A 25,583-nucleotide genomic window follows, 5' to 3' on the forward strand; every position below is an offset into this window, starting at 1 on the left:
CACACACACATTCTCACTGTAACATATACCTCTACCGATCTCACACACACACACACACACACACACACACACACACACACACACACACACACACACACACACACACACACACACACACACACACACACACACACACACACACACACACACACACACACACACACTTTCTCGCTCTGATTCACCCACTCTATGTTTCACTGGAGGACTTTTGGCAAAGCTTCGTTCCCATAGTGTATGTCCATATCTGGGCAGGCCCCAATGTCTATTGCTGGCCTGACATACCCCCACTACAGAGTGCCTTCCCACAGACAAGGCACAAAGGGGTGTGTCTGTATGTCTGTTTGACTCACAGTCTGTGAGAACGCATACAGTGCCTTCGGAAAGTATTCAGAGTCCTTGAATTTTTCCACATTTTGTCACGTTACAGCCTTATTCTGAAATGGATTAAATAAATAAAAATCCTCAACAATCTACACACAATACCCCATAATGACAATGCGAAAACAGTTTTTTTTTTTTATGTTGCTAATTTATTAAAATGTTATAACAGAAATACCTTATTTACATAACAATTCAGACCCTTTGCTATGAGACTCGAAATTGAGCTCAGGTGCATCCTATTTCCATTGATCATTCTTAAGATGTTTCCACAACTTGATTGGAGTCCACCTGTCGTAAATTAAATTGATTGGACTTGATTTGGAATGGCACACACCTGTCTATATAAGGCCCTACAGTTGGCAGTGCATGTCAGAGCAAAAACCAAGCCATGAGTTAGAATGAATTGTCATTAGAGCTCCAAGACAGGATTGTGTTGAGGCACAGATCTGGGGAAGGGTACCAAAAAAAATTCTGCAGCATTGAAGGTCCCCAAGAACACAGTGGTCTCCGTCATTCTTAAATGGAAGAAGTTTGGAACCACCAAGACTCTTCCTAGAGCTGTCCGCCCGGCCAAACTGAGCAATCGGGGGAGAAAGACCTTGGTCAGAGAGGTGACCAAGAAACCGATGGTCACGCTCACAGAGCTCTAGAGTTCCTCTGTGGAGATGGGAGAACCTTCCAGAAGGACAACCATCTCTGAAGCACTTCACCAATCAGGCCTTTATTGTAGAGTGGCCGGACAGAAGCCACTCCTCAGTAAAATGCATGATGACAGCTCGCTTCGAGTTTGCCAAAAGGCACCTAAAGACTATCAGACCATGAGAACAAGATTCTCTGGTCTGATGAAACCAAGATTGGAGGAAACCTGGCACCATCCCTACAAGGAATCATGGTGGTGGCAGCATCATGCTGTGGGGATGTTTTTCAGCGGCAGGGACTCGGAGACAAGTCAGGATCGAGGCAAAGATGAACGGAGCATAGTACTGAGAGATACTTAATGAAAACCTGCTCCAGAGAGCTCAGGACCTCAGACTGGGGCGAAGTTTCACCTTCCAACAGGACAACGACCCTAAGCACACAGCCAAGACAATGCAGGAGTGGCTTTGGGACAAGTCTCTGAATGTCCTTGAGTTGCCCAGCCTAAGTCTGGACTTGAACACAATCGAACATCTCTAGAGAGGCCTGCAAATATCTGTGCAGCAAATCTCCCCATCCAACCTGACAGAGCTTGAGAGGATCTGCAGAGAAGAATGGGAGAAACTCCCCAAATACAGCTGTGCCAAGCTTGTAGCGCCATACCGAAGAAGACTTGAGGCTGTAATCGCGACCAAAGGTGCTTCAACAAAGTACTGAGTAAAGGGTCTGAATACTTATGTAAAAGTGACATTTCAGTTTTTTATTTGTAATAAATTAATAATAAATAATAAAATAACATTTTATTAATAATAAAAAACAGTTTTTGCTTTGTCATTATAGGGTATTGTGTGTAGATTGATGAAAAAAACAAACATTTAAAGCATTTTAGAATAAGGATGTAACGTAAGAAAATGTGGGAAAAGTCAAGTGGTCTGAATACTTTCCGTAGTCACTGTATAGCTGAGATATTGTACCTTCTGCAGCCCTCATCCTCCACGTACAGTACAACCCTCGTTCTGTCAGTCACATTCTGTTAAAGGTCCCCAAGGAACACACATCCCTGTCGCTCCTCTTTTCACTTCGCTCCAGCTAGCGACTGGAACGAGCTGCAAAAAACACTCCGACTGGACAGTTTTGTCTTCATCTCTTTATTCAAAAGCTCAACAATGGACATCCTTACTGGCAGCTGTGGCTGCTTCACGTAATGTATTGTTGTCTCTACCTTCTTGCCTTTGTGCTGTTGTCTGTGCCCAATAATGTTTGGACCATGTTTTGTACTGCTACCCTGTTGTGCTGCTGCCATGTTGTGCTGCTACCATGTTGTTGTCATGTGGTGTTGCTACCATGCTGTGTTGTCATGTGTTTCTGCCTTACTATGTTGTTGTCTTAGGTCTCTCTTAATGTAGTGTTGTGGTGTCTCTCTTGTCGTGATGTGTGTTTTGTTCTATATTTTTATTTTTAATCCCAGCCCCCGTCCCCGCAGGAGGCCTTTTGCCATTTGGTAGGCCGTCATTGTAAATAAGAATTTGTTCTTAACTGACTTGCCTAGTTAAATAAAGCGTAATTATAATGAATGAATACAAATACATGTTCAGTACATCTGTGTGTTTAAAGAACTATGGTGTTCACGTTTCTCTATGTGTATTACTGAATTGATTTGACTTCGGTATCTTATCGGTGTGTGCTGGAATTTGAGAAAGAAAGTGTATGATATGATTGTCTAAGATATGAACACAACACCTCAATACAATGTAGAACCAGGAACAGATATAGCCCTTGTTTCACTCCAGACCTGACTGCCCTTGACCAGCACAAAACATCCTGTGGCGTTCTGCATTAGCATCGAGTAGCTCCCCACGATATGCAACTTTTCAGGGAAGTTAGGAACCAATATACACAGGCAGTTAGGAAAGCAAAGGCTAGCTTTTTCAAACAGAAATTTGCATCCTGTAGCACAAACTCCAAAAAGTTCTGGGACACTGTAAAGTCCATGGAGAATAAGAGCACCTCCTCCCAGCTACCCACTGCACTGAGGCTAGGAAACACTGTCACCACCGATAAATCCACTATAATTGAGAATTTCTATGAGCATTTTTCTACGGCTGGCCATGCTTTCCACCTGGCTACCCCTACCCTGGTCAACAGCCCTGCACCCCCCACAGCAACTTGCCCAAGCCTCCCCCATTTCCCCTTCACCCAAATCCAGACAGATGTTCTGAAAGAGCGGCAAAATCTGGACCCCTACAAATCAGACAGGCTAGACAATCTGGACCCTCTCTTTCTAAAATTATCCGCCGCAATTGTTGCAACCCCTATTACTAGCCTGTTCAACCTCTCTTTCGTATCGTTTGAGATCCCCAAAGATTGGAAAGCTGCCGCGGTCATCCCCCTCTTCAAAGGGGGAGACACTCTAGACCCAAACTGTTACAGACCTATATCTATCCTACTCTGCCTTTCTAAGGTCTTCGAAAGCCAAGTTAACAAACAGATCACCAACCATTTAGAATCCCACCGTACCTTCTCCGCTATGCAATCTGGTTTCCGAGCTGGTCATGGGTGCACCTCAGCCACGCTCAAGGTCCTAAATGATATCATAACCGCCATCGATAAGAGACAATACTGTGCAGCTGTATTCATCGACCTGGCCAAGGCTTTCGACTCTGTCAATCACCACATTCTTATCGGCAGACCCAACAGCCTTGGTTTCTCAAATGACTTCCTCGCCTGGTTCACCAATGACTTCTCAGACAGAGTTCAGTGTGTCAAATCGGAGGGCCTGTTGTACGGACCTCCGGCATTGTCTATTGAGGTGCCACAGGGTTCAATTCTCGGGCCGACTCTCTTCTCTGTATACATCAATGATGTCGCTCTTGCTGCTGGTGATTCTCTGATCCACCTCTATGCAGAGGACACCATTCTGTATACCTCTGGCCCTTCTTTGGACACTGTGCTAACTAACCTCCAGACAAGCTTCAATGCCATACAACTCTCCTTCCGTGGCCTCCAACTGCTCTTAATTGCAAGTAAAACTAAATGCATGCTCTTTAACTGATCACTGCCCGCACCTGCCCGCCCGTCCAGCATCACTACTTGGGACGGATATGACTTAGAATATGTTGACAACTACAAATACCTAGGTGTCTGGTTAGACTGTAAACTCTCCTTCCAGACTCACATTAAGCATCTCCAATCCAAAATTAAATCTAGAATCGGCTTCCTATTTCGCAACAAAGCATCTTTCACTCATGCTGCCAAACATACCCTCGTAAATCTGACCATCCTACCGATCCTTGACTTCGGCGATGTCATTTACAAAATAGCCTCCAGCACTCTACTCAACAAATTGAATGCAGTCTATCACAGTGCCATCCGTTTTGTCACCAAAGCCCCATGTACTACCGACCACTGCGACCTGTATGCTCTCGTTGGCTGGCCCTCGCTTCATATTCGTCGCCAAACCCACTGGCTCCAGGTCATCTATAGGTCCTTGCTTGGTAAAGCCCCACCTTATCTCAGCTCACTGGTCAACATAGCACCACCCACCCATAGCACGCGCTACAGCAGGTATATTTCACTGGTCACCCCCAAAGATAATTCCTCCTTTGGCCGCCTTTCCTTCCAGTTCACTGCTGCCAATGACTGGAACAAATTGCAAAAATCACTGAAGCTGGAGACTCATATCTCCCTCTCTAAATTTAAGCACCAGCTGTCAGAGCAGGTCACAGATCATTGCACCTGTACATAGCCCATCTGTAAATAGCCCATCAAACTACCTCATCCCCATACTGTTATTTTTTTTTTTGCTCCTTTGCACACCAGTATTTACATGCACATTCATCTTCTGCACATCTATCACTCCAGTGTTTAATTGCTAAATTGTAATTATTTCACCACTATGGCCCATTTATTGCCTTACCTCCCTTATCTTACCTCATTTGCACACACTGTATATAGACTTTTCTATTGTGTTATTGACTGTATGTTGAATGAGAACTTGTTCTCAACTGGCTTACTTGGTTAAGTAAAGGTGAAATAAATGTAAAAAAGAAAACGTGATACGGCCAGTCGGACACACAATGGTTGCGCTCATGTAAGCTGACCCACAATGGCTGACGTCATTGACACATATTGTTAGTCAGACCTATAGTAGTAAGACACAAAATGGATACTCACTGTGATACACAGACTATCAGTCACACCTGCGGTAGTGTACATCCTGTCTGTGGTGGATTTCAACTTTGAGGAGAATTTCAGACTTGTATATACAGTTGAAGTCGGAGGTTTACATACACCTTAGCCAAATACATTTATACTCAGTTTTTCACAATTCCTGACATTCAATCCTAGTAAATATTCCCTGTCTTAGGTCAGTTAGGATCACCACTTTATTTTAAGAATGTGAAATGTCAGAATAATAGTAGAAAGAATGATTTATTTCATCACATTCCCAGTGGGTCAGAAGTTTACATACACTCAATTAGTATTTGGTAGCATTGCCTTTAAATTGTTTGACTTGGGTCAAACGTTTCGGGTAGCCTTCCACAAGCTTCTCACAATAAATCGTGTGAATTTTGGCCCATTTCTCCTGACAGAGCTGGTGTAACCTAGTCAGGTTTGTAGTCCTCCTTGCTCGCACACGCTTTTTCAGTTCTGCCCACAAATGTTCTATAGGATTGAGGTCAGGGCTTTGTGATAGCCACTCCAATACCTTGACTTTGTTGTCCTTAAGCCATTTTGCCACAACTTTGGAAGTATGCTTGGGGTCATTGTCCATTTGGAAGACCCATTTGCGACCAAGCTTTAACTTCCTGACTGATATCTTGAGATGTTGCCTTAATATATCCACATACTTTCCCTTCCTCATGATGCCATCTATTTTGTGAAGTGCACCAGTCCCTCCTGCAGCAAAGCACCCCCACAATAACGATGCTGCCACCCCCGTGCTTCATGGTTGGGATGGTGTTCCTCGGCTTGCAAGCCTCCCCCCTTTTCCTCCAAACATAACGATGGTCATTATGACCAAACAGTTCTATTTTTGTTTCATCAGACCAGAGGACATTTCTCCAAAAAAGTACGGTCTTTGTCCCCATGTGCAGTTGCAAACCGTTGTCTGGCTTTTTTTATGGCGGTTTTAGAGCAGTGTCTTCTTCCTTGCTGAGCGGCCTTTCAGGTTATGTTGATATAGGACTCGTTTAACTGTGGATATAGATACTTTTGTACCTGTTTCCTCCAGCATCTTCACAAGGTCCTTTGCTGTTGTTCTGGGATTGATTTGCACTTTTCGCACCAAAGTACATTCATCTCGAGGAGACAGAACGCGTCTCCTTCCTGAGCTGTATGACGGCTGCGTGGTCCCATGGTGTTTATACTTGCGTACTATTGCTTGTACAGATGAACGTGGTACCTTCAGGCGTTTGGAAATTACTCCCAAGGATAAACCAGAGTTGTGGAGGTCTACATTTTTTTTCTGAGGTCTTGGCTGATTTATTTTGATTTTCCCATGATGTCAAGCAAAGAGGCACTGAGTTTGAAGGTAGGCTTTGAAATACATCCACAGGTACACCTCCAATTGACTCAAATGATGTCAATTAGCCTATCAGAAGCTTCTAAAGCCATGACATAATTTTCTGGAATTTCCAAGCTGTTTAAAGGCACAGTCAACTTAGTGTATGTACATTTCTGAGCCACTGGAATTGTGATACAGTGAATTAGAAGTGAAATAATCTGTCTGTAAACAATTGTTAGAACATTTACTTGTGTCATGCACAAAGTAGATGTCTTAACTGACTTGCCAAAACTATAGTTTGTTTACAAGAATTTGTGGAGTGGTTGAAAAATTAGTTTTAATGACTCCAACTTAAGTGTATGTAAACTTCTGACTTCAACTGTATTTTCGAAGACCAATTGTTGTTGCGTCATACAGAGATGAGTTGACCTGTTATTGTTAGATAGACTTGGTCTTTGCCCCAAATTACACCCTCTTCCCTACACGCACTACTTTTGACCAGGGCCCTTTAGGAACCCTATGGGCCCTAGTCAAAAGTGGTGTACTATATATGGAATAGGGTGCCATTTGGGACTTAGACAGTATTTTGAGACATTATAAATAGTGTTTAGTATTTTGGGGGGGGGGTCTGTGTATACATTGTGTCACGACATAGTGACAGGACAAGGATTTATGCTAAGTGGAAGTGACCTCCCGTGACCTTTTAGATGATCTACATTCCAATTCTCTTGACCTGAGTTTACTTGTGTTATTTCAGGACCATTGAAAGGTGAAAGGTCTGCATGGGCTTGAACCAGTTGTTTTAAGGGAAGCAAAGGAACGATTTATCTACCTAACCGTCCGGCTAAAGGAAGCCGTTCTTGCATAGCAAGTTGGAATCCAGCCAAAGAGTTTCAGCTGTGTTTTTTTCTCTAGAGCTGGTCCTGGAATGACTAATGAGACTTTTTCATTTTATTTATCTAGGCAAGTCAGTTAAGAACAAATTCTTATTTACAATGGCAGCCTAGGAACAGCGGATTAACTGCCTTGTTCAGGGGCAGAACAACAGTTTTTTACCTTGTCAGCTCGGGGATTTGATCTAGCAACCTTTCGGTTACTGGCCCAATGCTCTAACCACTCGGCAACCTGCCACCCCAAAGTGCCAAGACAGTATGATTGGTGAGATGCTTTGAATACCAATTTTTTGTTTTTTTTGTTAGTGAGATCAAACACCTGTGTCTTAACAAGAGATTTGCCTGAGAACAGAGCTGTCAGGTAAACTGTTTGGAGTGTTTATCCAACTAGATAATTTTATTTATTTATAACCAGACGTAGTTGTTTCTGTTTCTGTTTCAGCCAAATCTGTTTCAGCCCATTTCAAATGAAATAGAAACACAAACAGATCCGTCAGGTTTCACTCTATAGACAGATCATCCTCTCACACTCCCTCATTCTCAGGTCCAGAGAATTGGTGACCTCTGTGTTTGTCATTGTGTTCCCAGTTACATGCAGGTCGCGTGTACACTGTATAACAACAGTGCATGTGACTGGCAGAGTGAGTTGAAAAGTCCTTTTTGGTAGCTTATTAATAAGCTTCAGAACAGATCAGAACAGATCAGAACTTGGTCAAAAACAGGTATTGATAGTAAAGGCATTAATGTATTCAGCTCCTGAGGAAGTTATGTGGTAGAATTTGACCGTTTAATCGGTTAGCATTTTTGTTACCGGCATTAAGTATAGATCTGACGTCACCTGGTACAAATGTACTCACTTGTCACTGACAATGGAATAAGAGAACGTGTAAAACTCACCGCAGTCTCAGTGGTACTCCAACTCCTGTACTGTGTCATCTCTCTCTTCTTTCCTCCTCTCTGCTCTAACGTTACTCGACTCCGTCAGACTGTATGGGAACCAAAGACTCGTTCATGATGCGGGTGCGCGCATGTGTGTGTGACTCATTTTCTCTTGCCCACCCCCCCTTGTTCTTTTTCTCTCTTCCGTGGTTAATATACTTTGACAATAACTTTAATGGTCTTCCACTTGCATATAAATACAATGTATAATTTAGTTTCATACCTGTTCACAATGCATGGTAAACAAGCTGTCCTCCAATTAGGGAAGCCTTTCAAAACAAGATGCCAGTTAGCATACAGATCTGAATTAGCCACGGTACTTTTGTACAACTCGCCCCCATGCTTAGCAAGTTCATTCGATGCTAGCTCTCATGCTATCCTTCAACGTCTCTTTTCTGTCTTCCTCATATACAGCATTATACTACTTTTCACAAGAGCTCACCATAGAGTGTCCTTATTTGAGATTTGCCCCGGGACTTTTGAGAGGACTGGAATGTTCTTTAATTAGTCATTTTAAGGAGTCTCAGACAGCTGTTGTGTATTTTTACTGGTATTAGATGGTATTTTGTTAGTCGAGAACACGCAGCTTTCAGAGTTAGCAGAGTTGTTCTCTCTGGAATCCCTTTTTGCTGATCTTTTGTCCAATATTTTCATGTGGGTCTCTTTTTCTCTGTCTTGCATTCCCTATCAATCTTTTATTTACCTTTTCCCCTCCTCTCGTTTGCTCTGTCTCTCTGTGGCTGTTGCTCTCTCTCCCCCACAACTTATTTTCTATCCAAGTGTCTATGCCTCACTTCTCCTGCTTACATATGGGTTCACCTACAAACACACATCTCTGTCCCTTAATCACCTTACCTGACGACCTCTCTCCAGCCCCACCAGACCCCACACACCTGTAAGCTCCACCCTATTTTCTCCTTGTGAGTCGCAAGGTGTCTGCCTCCCTCCTGTTATCAGGTCAAGGTGATAACGTATCACAGTGCACACACACACACACACACACACACACACACACACACACACACACACACACACACACACACACACACACACACACACACACACACACACACACACACACACACACACACACACACACACACACACACACACACACACACACACACACACACACACACACACACACACACACACACACACACACACACAGCAACTTCTTGTGCCCCAGATTAACCACATGATAAATCAGCTGCTCACTCGGCTAAATAGTGGAAACATGTTTGAAGTGTTTTGCAAACCTTGTTTTTATTTTTTTATTTTTTTTATTTGACCTTTATTTAACCAGGTAGGCTAGTTGAGAACAAGTTCTCATTTGCAACTGCGACCTGGCCAAGATAAAGCAAAGCAGTTCGACACATACAACAACACAGAGTTACACATGGAATAAACAAACATACAGTCAATAATAAAGTAGAATAAGTCTATATACAGTGTCTGCAAATGAGGTAAGATAAGGGAGGTAAGGCAATAAATAGGCCGTGGTGGCGAAGTAATTACAATATAGCAATTAAACACGAGTGGTAGATGAACAGGATATATATATAAAATATATATTAATGTGCGAGTAAAGATAATGGGGCGCAAAGGAGCAAGATAAATAAATAAATACAGTATGGGGATGAGGTAGTTGGATGGGCTATTTACAGATGTGCTATGTACAGGTGCAGTGATCTGTGAGCTGTTCTGACAGCTGGTGCTTAAAGCTAGTGAGGGAGATATGAGTCTCCAGGTTCAGTGATTTTTGCAGTTTGTTCCAGTCATTGGCTGCAGAGAACTGGAAGGAAAGGCGGCCAAAGGAAGAATTGGCTTTGGGGTGACCAGTGAGATATACCTGCTAGAGCGCGTGCTACGGGTGGGTGCTGCTATGTTGACCAGTGAGCTGAGAAGGCGGGACTTTACCTAGCAGAGACTTGTAGATGACCTGGAGCCAGTGGTTTTGGCTACGAGTATGAAGCGAGGGCCAGCCAACGAGAGCGTACAGCTCGCAGTGGTGGGTAGTATATGGGGCTTTGGTGACAAAATGGATGGCACTGTGATAGACTGCATACAATTTGTTGAGTAGAGTGCTGGAGGCTATTTTGTAAATGACATCGCCGAAGTCAAGGATCGGTAGGATGGTCAAATTTACGAGCGTATATTTGCATGAGTGAAAAATGCTTTGTTGCGAATTAGGAAGCCAATTCTAGATTTAATTTTGGATTGGAGATGTTTAATGTGAGTCTGGAAGGAGAGTTTACAGTCTAACCAGACACCTAGGTATTTGTAGTTGTCCACATATTCTAAGTCAGAACCGTCCAGAGTAGTGATGTTGGACAGGCAGGCAGGTGCGTGCGCTGATCGGTTGAAGAGCATGCATTTAGTTTTACTTGCATTTAAGAGCAGTTGGAGGCCACGGAAGGAGAGTTGTATGGCATTGAAGCTCGTCTGGAGGTTAGTTAGCACAGTGTCCAAAGAAGGGCCAGAGGTATACAGAATGGTGTCGTCTGCGTAGAGGTGGATCAGAGAATCACCAGCAGCAAGAGCGACATCATTGATGTATACAGAGAAGAGAGTCGGCCCGAGAATTGAACCCTGTGGCACCCCCCTAGAGACAGCCAGAGGTCCGGACAACAGTATTTGCAACAGTATTCATAGTATTTGCACAAAACAAATAAATTATAATATTAATAATAAATAATTAACATTTCTGTTACATCTGTGATATTGGGCTCCCGAGTGGTGCAGTGGTCTAAGACACTGCATCTCAGTGCAAGAGGTGTCACTGCAGTACCTCGTTTGAATCCAGGCTGCATCACATCCAGCCATGATTGGGAGTCCCATAGGGCGGCGCACAATTGGCCCAGCGTCGTCCAGGTCTGGCTGGTGTAGGCTGTCATTTTAAATAAGAATTTGTTCTTAACTGACTCGCCTAGTTAAATAAAGGTTAAATAAAAAAAATACAAAATATCTGTCTACTGAAGGCTTTATCATGCCAGACTGTAATGTCAAAGATGGGTGAGCCATTCAAATGACAATCTCCTCTTTAACTGGCCACAATCTGCTTGGTGGTTGGGTGTAGTAGGCCGATCATTTCACAATCAAAGAATGAGGATTGTGAAAGCTTTCCCTGAAACTTGACAGTAAATCTAACATTTTAGCAGTGATGCCATTTCGTCAAGGACGTGCAGGAAGTTCAGCAAGCACTTCTGGGGGATTGGGGGAACTGATTGGTCTGCAGCATAAACTGACGAGGCAGATGTTGGCTAACCAAGGAAGTAATCCAAAAAGTAATCAGATGACGTTACTCATTTTGAGCAATCCAAAGGATTACTTTACTAATGACCTTTATTGTCATGTAATCTGTAATCAGTAACTGATTCGAAATACCATATAAGGCTAGGTACTGTATATGTAAAAGTTGTACGGTTTAACTTTAAAAGAGGAGTTTTACAGTAGTTCCTGGCCCCAGCCTGTTTAACTCCAGACTATACAGTGAGGTATATACATCCAGACCTCATAACAGGATGAAACAACACAGAGTGTCCTTACGGGAGAGAAGGATGGTATGGAACATCATTGCTAAACATGTGGATCCATACATACGTTGTGACCCACTATTCCCAGTCTGTGAGTTCTAATGCGATTACAAAAATACACACACAGTATGCAACACACACTGAACCCAAAGGTCTGATGGCACTGATCGTTTTTTTGGGGGGTGGGACGTTTGAGTTGCGTATTTAGGGTTGCAAGGGGACATTGATTTGCTTAATTGAGTGGAATGGACCAATTGTGAATCAATTATAATGTATAAATGAATGTGCGTTAGTGTGTTTGTGTGTAGTACTGGGGCTGTTTTCCGGCGGATCTGCAAACATGCACCCAGACACACATTCAAAACTAGATAAATGTGTTATCATTTATATTCAGTCCTTTTGTATGTTCCATTGTGGTTTCCTGTCTGTCAGTTTGAAAGAAAAGGTCTTCGGCAGTGGTTTAAAGTACCTAAGTAAAAATAATTGTAAGTACTATTTATATTTTTTACAACTTGCACTTTTACTTCACTACATTCCGAAAGAAAATATGCACTTTTTACTCCCATACCTTTTCCCTGATACCCAAAAGTACTCATTATATTTAGAATGCTCAGGCAGGACAGCACAATCGTTCCAATTCACGCACCTATCAATATAACGTGTTGTCATCCCTACTGCCTCACTAAACACAAATACTGCGTTTGTAAATGATTTCTGAGTTTTGGAGTGTGCCCCTGTCTGTCTGTAAAAATAAATAAATAAATAACATTGTGCCATCTGGTTTGCTTAATATAAGGAATTTGATGTGTAGCGTTTACTTTTACTTTGTACTTTTACTCAAGTATGACAATTGAGTACTTTCCCCACCACTTTACTTTAGTACATTTGAAACCAGATACTTTTAGAATTTTACGGAAGTCATATTTTACTGGGCGACTTTCACTTTTACTCGAGTCATTTTCTATTGAGGTATCTTTACTTTTACTCAAGTATGACAATTGAGTACTGTTTTTCCCACTGCTGGTCTTCTGATCTCTCCATTCTGTTCCAAAAGGAACATGTAAGTAATGGAGCATGGATGCATGCTGTGGAGGACCGAGCATGCTGTGGACTGTGCATGAGAGAGGTCACTTGAATGAAATCGGGTGTGTTATACAGATATCAATTTAACCATATTTGGATAGTTTTATCTCATAGACAATCGATTATTATGTTATCAAGTACATTTAAAAAAAATAAAGGTTCATCGTTTATGTGTGGGTCTGTTCAGTTCTCACGTTTCTAAAAAGCGAACACTTGCTTGTACTGTGCAACTACTGTATGTAGTTATGACCTCTTGTAAAATGTAACGTATACTACCCTCTTGTGGATAAGTGAGGCGACTACATGCTACACATCAATTTTACGGTCCCATCACTCATAAAGAGAGATTGGTGTAGTAGTATTAAGCTACATCTAGCCTCCTATTGCCTATTGAATCCGTGCAGCGGAACAGATTAGCTCCCGGATGGTTTACCAAGATTAGGCTACATCCACAGTGGGAGTGGACTGGCACAAGCTGTTTTAGATCCAGGGCTGACTACATCACTCTGTCTGGTCACTCCGTCACGCATGCAAAGGAGCAGAAAAGAGGAGAGAGAAGAGGAGCTTGTGTTTTTAGGAGCGCTGCCCAAGCAGGAGCTGAAACATGTTGCCAAGTATCTGTTGTGTTTTATATCGAACATAGTAGGCCTATGAAAAAATGTGTATTTCAGATAGGCTGCCAACAAGTTGGTAAGATCATTTGTCACTTTAGACTAAACCATTGCCTCACGTAGTACACTCACGCTGCCCATTGAACACTCATTGAGAACAGGTTCATCATTTGGACTACACAAAAGGGGCTATCTAGAACCTAAAAGGGTTATTTGGCGGTCCCCATAGGAGAACCCTTTGAAGATCCCTTTTTGGTTCCAGGCAGAACCCGTTTGGTTCCAGATAGAACCCTCTACACAACGGGCAAAAAGAGCTCTACCTGGAAACAACAAAGGTTCTACCTGGAATCAAAAAGGGTTCTACCTTGAACCAAAAAAGGGCTCTCCTGTAGGGACAGCCGAATAATCTTTTTGGGACCCTTTTATCTAAGAGTGAGGTCACATAGAGAGCTACAGTTAGTGAACAGGCCTCTACATAAACAACTACTGAGACGGTTATCTCATGACAGCTGTGAAGAGAGCAAGAGAAGAGAAAGTGAAGAGGAAGGAAGGGGAGAGGGGGAGGAGTTATCTGCTTTCACATACAGACAAGAAAAACGCAGAAGTGAGAGGTAGAGCCGAAAACGTATCTCAGACACCCAGAGAAAGAGTACGGGAGAGAGGTGGAGAGAGAGAAAAGAAAGGCAGTCATGGCTCCTTGGATGACGACCACAACAGAGCGATATGGCATAGGTAAGTAACCCACACGCACCTGTGCAGTCCTAAGTGTGTGTGTAAGTGTTTGTGTGTGTTTTGCTTGCTTGCAGAGGGTGATCTCCGATCGCCCTCACTTCCTCCTTGACAGGAAGTGGGCAGACCTCAGGTAACTGACTAACATTCTGACTGTCTGCACAGACATGATAGAGAGAGATGAGGTAGAGATCACTGATAGACCTGATAGAAACAAAATGCCTGCTCAGAGTGCTTCAATGGCTGCATCACAAGTGACTTTGTGACATGACTGTCAGGAATCAGTTGACAGTATCAGTATAATCTCCACCCGGCACAGCCAGAAGAGTACTGGCCACCCCTCATAGCCTGGTTCCTCTCTAGGTTTCTTCCTAGGTTTTGGCCTTTCTAGGGACTTTTTCCTAGCCACCGTGCTTCTACACCTGCATTGCTTGCTGTTTGGGGTTTTAGGCTGGGTTTCTGTACAGCACTTCGAGATATTAGCTGATGTACGAAGGGCTATATAAAATAAACTTGATTGATTGATTGATTGACACACATGATAGCAGTTGCTCTGTCTCAACCCTGGCATGTTTCCTAATCAGAAAGACCGATTCTATCACTGTCACTTTTCATAAACATCAACATATTGATAGTCAGAGCAGGGTTTGTATTTGTTGCAGTAGTTCTACAAGGCATTAGAACAGTGATGGGCCCCGCGGGCTACACGCACCCCTTTTTATTTTTAGGAGAGTTAGAATAGTACACAACTGCTGATGCACAGCCAAATGTTTTTCCTTTCACCTTGTGTATTCTACTATTCTAACTCTCAACAGTAAATTGAGACCCCGAATGAGTTCCAAGAAAAAAATTGTTAGTCTAAAGGTGTAGAAATCATGGTCGAATTACAGACTGAAGCACCCCCGTTGATATTGTTAGTCGAACATTTCTCTCCACCCCAAGGCAAAATGAGTAGAATTGCATGAAATGAGTTAAAAAATTGCTAAATCGTCTCTCCGCCTAGGGCTGTCATGGTAACATTATTACCTCCACTCCGGCAGTCATGAGTCATGACCCGCAGTCCAATTCCCGGTGACCATTGTTCAATGTAATCCCATGCCAAACAGCGTAAATTAATGGAGCCGATGGGTATCCTACCAAATTTGCTAACGGCCCTCTCTAATGGCCTGGTACTCAGCACTCTATTCTCCCTCTAATCACTCTCTAAACACTTCCTGATTGAATTTGAACAATCTGAATGATGAGGACAAATTGTGATGGGTGATACAGGTCCTGTTCCGAAATGGACACGTGAAAGCCCAATATGTATAAATAAACAGTTTTAACTCGTTCCCGAAAGTACCTAAAGGACAACCAGACCCGTCACCTTATGGACCCGGTCCGATCCGAGTGAGGGAAGCAGCAGAAAAGCCAATTGTTTTGCTACTTTGGAGCTATGGAGAAAAGGGAGAGAGAGAGAGAGGCACAGAGCGAGAAGATGTAGGCTATGGGGAGGTGGAGGCTGTGCAGTGTGTGTGTGTGAATGTGTGTGTAAGACAGAGCACTGGAGCAGGCACAGTGGGATAAACTGCAACCGCTGTTGACTCATGCCAGACTAACTACTTGCTAGTTATTTATTATTCCATCCGATTACATAGTACCTGTCTTGACTGCATCACACTGAGATAAACTAGCTAACTACATTACTGCGCTTCTCACCATCCTACAGTTAACCTACACATAACAACAACTCCATGCAGATTATAGCCTAAATAGCAGTTTTTGGTCGTTGTAGCCTTTCTGACACAGTTCACTTTTCATTTTGTCATCTTCCATTGATTAGATATACCATAACTTGCTTGGTATACAAGATCACTCGTAGAAAAAAGGATTCCAAAAGGGTTCTTCGGCTGTCCCCATAGGAGAACCCTTTCTGGTTCCGGGTAGAACTCTTTTTGATTCCAGGTAGAACTCTTTTTGGTTCCATGTAGAATCCTCTCTGGCAAGGGTTCTACGTGGAACTCAAAAGGGTTCTACCTGGAACCAGAAGATGTTCTTCAAAAGGGTTATCCTATTGGGATAGCCGAAAAACCCTTTAAAGTTCTAGATAGCACCTGTTTTTCTAAGAGCGCAGAGCAGTAATGCAATTGTCTCTCTCTCCGCTGGAAGCGCAAGGATCAGAGTGCATGCCTGTCTTGCGTCTTTTTTTCCGAACCCTCAGTATAAAGTCACATCACGCAGTTCATATGTTTGCATTTTTCTAAGACATTCCCAGGTTTATAGTCCTATCGCAACTAAATCAATAATTCATGTTATTGTGATGGTGTAGGCTATATTAAATGGATTTATTCAACTTTTCTTCCCCGAAGGCTTGCATCAGCAGCTTGTATGCGTGGAAGCCTGGAAGCCTGTATGCGTGGAAACCTAAACATGGAAGCCTCTAAACATGGAAGCCTGGAAACCTAAGCCCGGAAGCCTGTATGTGTGGAAACCTAAACATGGAAGCCTCTAAACATGGAAGCCTGGAAACCTAAGCCCGGAAGCCTGTATGTGTGGAAACCTAAACATGCTAAACATGTTTAGGTTCATTAACAGTCAATTACCGTGAGACCGGCAGCATTTGCACGACAATTACCAGCTGACAGAATGTGGTGACCGCCACAGCCCCATAGTCTCCGTCCCATGACGAAATGTGTAGAAGTGCAGCAAACTTGCTTTAAAACTGCAACATTTTCTCTACATCCCAGAGCAATGGATTCTAAAATGGCTAAATCTTCTTTCCTGTTAGATTGAAAACACAGGAAGTGTAGAAGGGAGGAAGTAACATGAGGTTTCTGGGTGTCACAAATAGAGCAGCAGCACAGTGGCGTGAGTAGGTTTCCATTTCTAGCATCATGTGTACACAGACCTGTAAAACACCAGAACAATGGAAGACAGCGTACAACCATGTTATCACTGATGAACAAGGACGTTTTTGGGGGCGGTATAACTATTGTTATTGGACACATTAAAGGAGGCACACAATTCTTGACATAGTCGCACCAACATGTATCCTTTTTTCTTTATGTAATCTGAACAAGCATTTATACACTGAGTATACCAAACATTAGGAACACCTTCTTAAATATTGAGTGTAAAACAAGTTCGTTGTGGATGTTGCCTCAAAGCCTAACGCAGTGACGCGGACAGAGCTTTCTTTCTAAGGTGATGATTCATTCAAAACACCCATATGTATTTTAGAGCTTATGCATACGACACGTGGCAGAAAAAACAGAAAACCGACTAAAGATGCCTTTCGTACATAATTGGCATACTCCCAAATGAAACACATTTGAGTAATCGCCTTTGAGTGTGGACTGCATTATTATGCATACTGGATGGACTGGTTGCTTGATGCTACACTCCAAAATGTCTACCCACAAGCCTGGGAGAGAACATATAGCCCTGGGTGATGCTGTTGATTCATCGATTGTGAAGGGCGGCTTACAGTTCGCCTACAATTATAGTGAATTTGTATTTGATTTTGATTAGCTTAGTAATAGGGAATGTGCATAATTAACTTGGTGACACATGACCTTTAGCTATACAGAATATCTCACCACCGTGCGTTTCCTTCTCCTCCTCGCTCTCCTTTATTCCTATCTCGAGGGGGGCAGAGGGGCTGTCAACAGTTTAGTGAAATGTGTTCTGTTGCGAAAACATGTCACTATCGATGTGCCCCGAACAGATTTCACTTGGTTTCCCAAACTAAACACTGGGTAGCTGCAGGAACAGGGTTGGAGAGCCCATGGTATATAGAGTTTGGGCGTAATATTACCTGTCGCGCATCTGGGCCCCGGCCCCACTACGGATTCTGGGACACACCGTATGATGCAGACAGACACCTCACAAACTTTCCTCGCTGTGTGTGTGTGTGTGTGTGTTTATCTGCACATGTATGGATATGTTAGTATGAGAGAGAGCATTTCTTTGTCAGTTACAGTATACAGTATATATGTGTGTGTGTGTAGCAGTGCAGACAGACAGCTGCCAGCAGGGTGCCTCTAGGATGGCAGGAGGAAGAAGAAGAGGGGGATGAGGAGGAGGCGGGGTGGGATAGATCAACTACGAAATTTGCAGATAGACTCCAATTCTATCAAATGACATTACTTGCATCACTTCTAATCCACTTTCTATGTATCCACTGACTACCTTCCTAATATTGAGTTGCACTCCCCCTTTTGCCCTCAGAACAGCCTCAATTTGTCAGGGCATGGACTCTACAAAGTGTCAAAAGCGTTCCACGGGGATGCTTCGGGGTTGACTCCAACGTTTGCCACAGTTGTGTCAAGTTGGCTGGATGTCCTTTGGGTGTTGGACCATTCTTGATACACACGGGAAACTGTTGAGCGTGAAAAACTCAGCAGCGTTGCAGGTCTCGGCATTTACTACCATACCCCGTTCAAAGGCACTTAAGTCTTTTCTCTTGCCCATTCACCCTCTGAAGGGCACACCTACACATTCCATTTCTCAAGGCTTAAAATTCCTTCTTTAACCTGTCTCCTCTTTCATCTACACTGATTGAAGTGGATTTTAACAAGTGACATCATAAGGGATCATAGCTTTCACCTGGATTCATCTGGTCAGTCTATGTCATGGAATGAGCAGGTGTTCTTAATGTTTTGTACAGTCAGCGTATACGCTTGTTCGCCAACAAGCAAAACAAAAATCGAACATACCCTCCCTCCCCCGAACAAGGAGCGTTGATGGTTTTTGTTGGGTTTAAAGTGTGGCAAACAAAAGCTAATGGTTCGTTTCGGTTAGGTTTCTCTATTCTAGGGTCTCTCTACAGCATACGTTGTGACCCTCGCTCTTACTGATGTGACATTCATTGGCCGTCTCTCTGTGTCTCCCCTAGTAACATGGAATTTCATTGGCCTTGGGGTGAAGCAGCTGTCTCTGGAGGTTGGGGACACAGTCCACATCCAGGAGACCTGCGATGGTGAGGGAGATGACCGTGAATGTTGTGGTTTGACTGGGAGTAATGTGTGACGTAAACTGGGAATAATGCCTGGGTCTGGATGTCATTCTTTCAGCTGATTACTACTAAGACCGTTTTACAGTGTGTGTAGGTGTGTGTGCTGTGACTGGATGTGATATGTGTATATGCTGTGACTGTGCCCTTTGTTCCCTGGTTGCAGGCTGGTATAAAGGCTACCTAGTCAGGAACAAGGATCGACAGGTAAGACAACAGCCGGACAGGTTAAGACAGGGTAGATGCGTTGGGCGAAAGTGCATGTTATTTTGGCGAGGAAGTGAGCAAATAGGATTTGTACTATGTACTCTCTCCCTCACTCTTTATGTCTGTCCTTTCTCCCCGCTCTCTACCTCTCTCCCCCCTTATCTTCACAGGGAGCGTTCCCGGCCAGCATAGTGCAGCTGAGGAAGGTCATCATTGAAAAGCAAGGGTGAGTGGTGTGTGTGTGTGCGTGCGTGCGTGCGTGCGTGCGTGCGTGCGTGCGTGTGTGTGTGTGTGTGTGCGTGCGTGAGTGTGAGTGTCAGTAATATGTGGTATTAATTCCACAGGGACCAGGAGGTGGTGTTGTCAGCAGAGATGCCCCTAGTGAAGGAGGTGACCACCACTCTGAGGGAGTGGGGAAGCATCTGGAAACAACTCTACGTGGTAATCACCCCAACACTTTTTGTGTTTGTTTGTGTGTGTGTGTGTGTGTGTGTGTGTGTGTGTGTGTGTGTGTGTGTGTGTGTGTGTGTGTGTGTGTGTGTACGTGCACATGTACAGATGAAGGATCTTAATTTGAGCCAGTTTGCTCCAGCAGGAAAATAATCCTACAGCAACAGGACATTTAAATTATTCTGACATTAGTTTGACATAGTCTGACATTTTGAAGTGGAAATGACAAACTTTAGAAGCTGTACAAGTGTGCATTTCCTGTTGTGCAGGAACATTTGCAGTAACTAAAGAGTGATCAAATTAAGATCCCACATCTGTACGAGTGTGTGTGCATCTGTGTGTGCATGGTGTGTGTGTGTGTGTGTGTGTGTAACCATTTGTCTCTGTGTGTAGGCCAATAAGAAGAAGCGTGTGGTGCAGGTCCAACGGCTGATGTGGGATCTGATGGAATGGCGTTCGCAGCTCCTGTCTGGCACGTTGCCTAGCGACGAGTTCAAGGAGCTCAAACAGAAAGTCACCTCCAAAATTGACTATGGCAACAAGTATGGCCCGTAGACTCTAACAGAACTACACTCTTAGAATGAGTGGTGACTCGAGAAACCCTGGAGTTCCTCAAGGAACCATTACTATTCAATGGATAATATTTTCACCTTCGGTTCGTTGAGGGGGTTCTTGGAAGAACATTTAATGGTTCATTGTAGCAATGGGTTCCTCAGCAAAGGAGGCATGGCTTGGTAGGGGCGTGGCTTTAAGATATATATATTTTTGGCCACCCGTTAGAGTAAATGTAATTCCTGTTCTTCTGTTCTGTTGTATTGTCGTCACATGTTAAGGTTGAACACTGAGTAGCTTCAGTGAGGGCAGTTAATGCAATTATTGTTGATAGTCAGATTAAAATAATAGTTTGATTTAAACATTGACATGCTTTGCAAGAAGAACGATTTCCCTAATAATTCTGTTTCCATGGACACATCTGAAATCAGGCTACCTGATTGGCCCTCTGATAAATGCAGAAAAGTGACAAATCAAAACAAGCGCTCTATCACAGCGAACACGCTATTTTTGCAAAGTATATTTGATTCTGAGTTCGGACATATGACGTTTGTATTTGAAAACTACTTCTAAGAAGAGTACATTCAGTTGTTACGAACACACTTCACTCACACTAAAGAGGGAGGCTCGCTCGGCTCTGTGCTAGCACATGATCAAATACACGGCTGGAACGCCGCCTAAGATGTCTACACGTTAATCACTTGAAAGATTGCTCCGAAAACCAGTGGTTTTAATCAGCATATGATTACTTCGATTTTGACCTTAATGCCGATTAAGATAAGCAGAGTATGGCGTTTACATGACTGTTACCCTCATTGACTATGTTTACATGCACACTAATAATTCGATATTAAACTGATTATGGCCGTAGGCAGATTATGCAATAAAGGTGTGTGAGTTCCTCAAGAGCCTGTGCAAATCCCAAAGTTGAAATAGTTACCACTTTATTACTGTATGTAATCAGCATCGTTAATATTATTCATATTATACGTAATATGCATAAGTATTCAAGGAACATTTTAATTTGCAGTGTACAAACTTGAAGAGGAATTACATTTACAGGTGACCAAAAATAAATATCTGAAAAGCCATACTTCCAATAAACCATGCCTCCAATCTGATAGGCTGTCACCTTGACAATATATTATTTAAAAGGTTCATAACTGAACCCCTTCCATCACAGAAAGGTTTTTCTGAGGGGTTCCTCAAGGAATCTTTCTCAACTGGAAAGGTTCTGCCTGTGTGGCAACCCAAAATGTTATTCCAGGCACCTTCACTTCTAAGAGTGTATATTATCACTAAAATAGATTATTCTCCTTTGGTAAAATTCCATCTCTGCATCTGTCTGAGAGATAAACATTTCTCTTCCTCTATCTGCTCCTTCTCCTCCTTCTTCCTCCTCCTCCTACCTCCTCCACCTCCTCCTTCTTCTTCCTCCTCTTCCTCCAGGATCTTGGAGTTGGACCTGGTGGTGCGGGATGTGAATGGGAACATGCTGGACCCAGAGAACGCCAGTGTGATCAGCCTGTTCCGAGCCCACCAAGATGCCACCACCAAGATCAACGAACGCATCAAAGAGGAACAGGTCAGGTTTTTACAAACCTATCACAATGATACATCTTAGCGCTATAGTTTCAAGGGGCTGTTAGAAATATTTTAGCTATTTTCACAACTGGAATTATGGGCGCAGTAGCTGGTGGTGGCATGAAAGGGCTGTGTTTTGATGAAAATACAAGTTGTTGGTGAGTTGAGGCTTGGACCCTCACTGGGCAATCAGAACATGCCCCATGGCTAAGTATATGGTTGCTTCAAGTTGGGTATTTCTTTTTTTTATGTATTGCATTGTCATCAACTCCAATTTGAATGTTAGTCTATTATAGCCTAGTTCGTTAAATAGCCTGCACCATATTTACTAAATATGATGAATATATTTGCAGTTCGCATTGTTCTAATTTCACTTCTTCAATATGAAAATACATTCTTAAACATAGACTATAGCATTTGCACTGATATAGAGGCTAGGCCTACTGTAAATTGCAGTCTGGACATGCCAAACATAGTCAATAAGCATGGAGATTAAATTCGCTACGCTATTGATAAGGCCTAAAAAGACTGATCATTCTAATCGAATTCTAATAAAAACGAAACAACTACTCGTTTTAAATAGGCTACAGATGTAGGATCTTATTTTGAGCCAGTTTGCTACAGCAGGAAAATAATCCTGAAGCAACTAGAAATGTAAATGATTATGTGGATTATGATTCATGGACATTTGTGTAGGGGTTGATACATTTTTTCGTAAGGGACGATCAAGTCTGAAATTTCAAAGTAGAAATGACAAACTTCAGAAGCCTTTTTTACCTAAAAAGTGTTATATTTCCTGCATTGCAACAGGGTGATCAAATGAAGATCCTACATCTGTACGTCTGAAAAACAGTTACAGGCCATAATTGCTCCCCGTGGGCTTTATAGTACAGAGAAGAAAACTTGGAATATGGACTATGGAAATTAGTTCCTGGAGAGTTTTACACGATCCAAACTTTTCACAGGAGCGAGATAAAGGTCCAATATGAAGAGAAAGGGGGAATGTCCACTCACCTTTATGCTGCTCGCAAATGTAATGTTTTTTAAACATGGAACCATTTTACGGGTCATACGTGCACTTCTCCAGATTGCATTGCATTCGAGCCATGACATGAACAAATAATATTTTTTAATACGTTTGGTTTTTTAATCAAATTAAACAAAAAACAGTCAACATTTTTTAAACCAACAACAATTGTTCTATATAGGATCGGGTCGGAAACATGATACCATAAATCGCTTCTCTCGTTCCATGGCACTGTGGGGCCTAAATGTCTTTACGCATAACATTCGCACGTCTATACAAAATTCTAGGCTCGTATCAATTGTATCGTTGCCAATGTGCAAGGCTGATTCTAAAAAAAATCTGCCGTTGATATGGCATTATAGAATGACTGAATAGGAGCGAGTCTTCGGTAATCCGACAAGGGGCACTCATCGAACATGGGGATGAATAACCTACTTGAACAATCGAAGTGAAGTATACAGGTACGTGGATTGTGAATAAGGGAAAAGTATGAAGGCAAAAACCTCTAAAATATTTCAAAACATTCTCAGTAGGCCATTTTAAACCCCATTAGTCTTAGGCTACTTGGCTAATGGACATGGATAAAAAAAATACAGACTTACTGCATGCGATGCCGCTAAAATCGCCTTGATTAAGGGGAGGGTAGGCTACGCTTGGTTTTTAATCAAATTAAATAAAATGGGGGGGGAAACCAATCGTTTTTTATGGTTCTAAATATGATATTCACCTGCACAAAATGCACATCTCTCTTCCATGGGCAATGTGCGTCATGGCTGGATAGGCTGCGTTTCCGCTCTCCAAATCCATGCCATTATCAACTGGGTTACGGTTACGTCCTGCTTTTTTGTGGATCTAAAAACGTCCAATTAGCGCTGCATAAAATGGTGGCTTGCACATGTTTTTAAGGACACACCTCAAATATTGCCACCCCTCCCACCTCAGCTTAGACAGGTAAATTGCCGAACCTGACGTTAGAGCTGGAAAATGCAAGTGCACCCGTTTTTACATTACGAAATTACAAACTAACGTGCATTTGACACGTGCGCCTCCTTAGCCATAGCCGAAAATGGAGCCCAGAGTAAGATAGAAAGAAAGACCGAGAATAAGGGAAAGCGGGGACAGGGTTGAAGAGGTGGAGTTACAGAGATTGGGAGAAAAGTGTGGATGAAGTAAGATTGAGAGAGTTGAGAAAGTAGCGATAAAGAGAATACAAAAGAAGACATTGGCCAGGCACCATATTTGATATCCAAGAGTATAGGCATAGTCAACAAGCCCCTTACATTTAAGTATCTCTCTCACCCTCTCTCTCTCTCTCTCTCTCTCTCTCTCTCTCTCTCTCTCTCTCTCTCTCTCTCTCTCTCTCTCTCTCTCTCTCTCTCCTTCTCTCTCTCTCTCTCTCTCTCTCTCTCTCTCTCTCTCTCTCTCTCTCTCTCTCTCTCTCTCTCTCTCTCTCTCTCTCTCTCTCTCTCTCTCTCTCTCTCTCTCTCTCTCTCTCTCCTCTCTCTCTCTCTCTCTCTCTCTCTCTCTCTCTCTCTCTCTCTCTCTCTCTCTCTCTCTCTCTCCTCTCTCTCTCTCTCTCTCTCTCTCTCTCCTCTCTCTCTCTCTCTCTCTCTCTCTCTCTCTCTCTCTCTCTCTCTCTCTCTCTCTCTCTCTTCTGTAGTCCAACGTTCAGACGGGCCACTCGGTAATCTCGGCCCGGATCCAGTCCTCTCCCACTCACAGCCTCTATGTCTTCGTCCGGAACTTCGTCTGTCGGATCGGAGAGGACTCCGAACTCTTCATGTCCCTATACGACCCCAACAAACAGACCATCATCAGGTCTCTATCTAAACATCCCTCTATCCAGTTCTCTTTTTACATCTATCTTGTCTTGGTCACCTTCCTCCGTCTGCCTCTATTATTTCTCTCTCCTCTCTCTCTCTCCCGTTCTCTTTCTCCTCTTACCCCACTTTCCATATGTTTTTATTCCTGTACTGTACTGTACTGTGGTGTACTCTGCTGTACTGTACGGTGCTGTGCTGTACTGTAGCGTAGCACTTGACATAGAATGCTGCACATTGAACGCTGCACATAGAAAGGCAGAGTTTGACGGACACCAGTGATGATGATGGGTACCCGCCGCTCTCATTCTCACTACTTTTCTCTTCCTCTCCTCCTCTTGTTCCCATGTCACCCTGTTCTCAATATGGTTGCAGTCTTACGTCCTGTACATACTATTTAGTTATGAACATGGTAATGCAGAACATAGAGGAGCAGAGCTTGACTAACAGCTAATGGTGATAGCTGTCTATCACTGTCAAACAGACCGATCTATACTCCTCTCCCTCCTTTCTCACCCAGACCAGAATATTACAGCTGGGATGTGACATTCTCCATCATGCCCACAGTGTCTGTCAGACTGTGACAGGGAAGGTGTGGGCTTTGGATGGCTCGGCAACATTTCCCCAATGTACATG

The 25,583-nt window shown here is 43.1% G+C and overlaps 1 protein-coding gene across 1 annotated transcript in view; it reads left to right on the plus strand.

The window, feature by feature from the left end:
- Positions 1-14,177: 14,177 nt before the first annotated feature.
- Positions 14,178-25,583, plus strand: part of LOC129857949 (dedicator of cytokinesis protein 2-like) — a 165,304-nt gene continuing 153,898 nt past the window's right edge. The window contains exons 1-8 of the mRNA XM_055926665.1: positions 14,178-14,317; positions 19,191-19,274; positions 19,474-19,514; positions 19,685-19,740; positions 19,859-19,955; positions 20,358-20,506; positions 21,966-22,101; positions 24,788-24,945. Of these exons, the coding sequence (XP_055782640.1) occupies positions 14,275-14,317; positions 19,191-19,274; positions 19,474-19,514; positions 19,685-19,740; positions 19,859-19,955; positions 20,358-20,506; positions 21,966-22,101; positions 24,788-24,945 (764 nt within the window). The 5' untranslated portion in view covers positions 14,178-14,274. The remainder of the gene's footprint in view (positions 14,318-19,190; positions 19,275-19,473; positions 19,515-19,684; positions 19,741-19,858; positions 19,956-20,357; positions 20,507-21,965; positions 22,102-24,787; positions 24,946-25,583) is intronic.

Source organism: Salvelinus fontinalis, chromosome 6 (genome assembly GCF_029448725.1).
Source record: "Salvelinus fontinalis isolate EN_2023a chromosome 6, ASM2944872v1, whole genome shotgun sequence".
In the NCBI taxonomy this organism is placed as follows: domain Eukaryota; kingdom Metazoa; phylum Chordata; class Actinopteri; order Salmoniformes; family Salmonidae; genus Salvelinus; species Salvelinus fontinalis.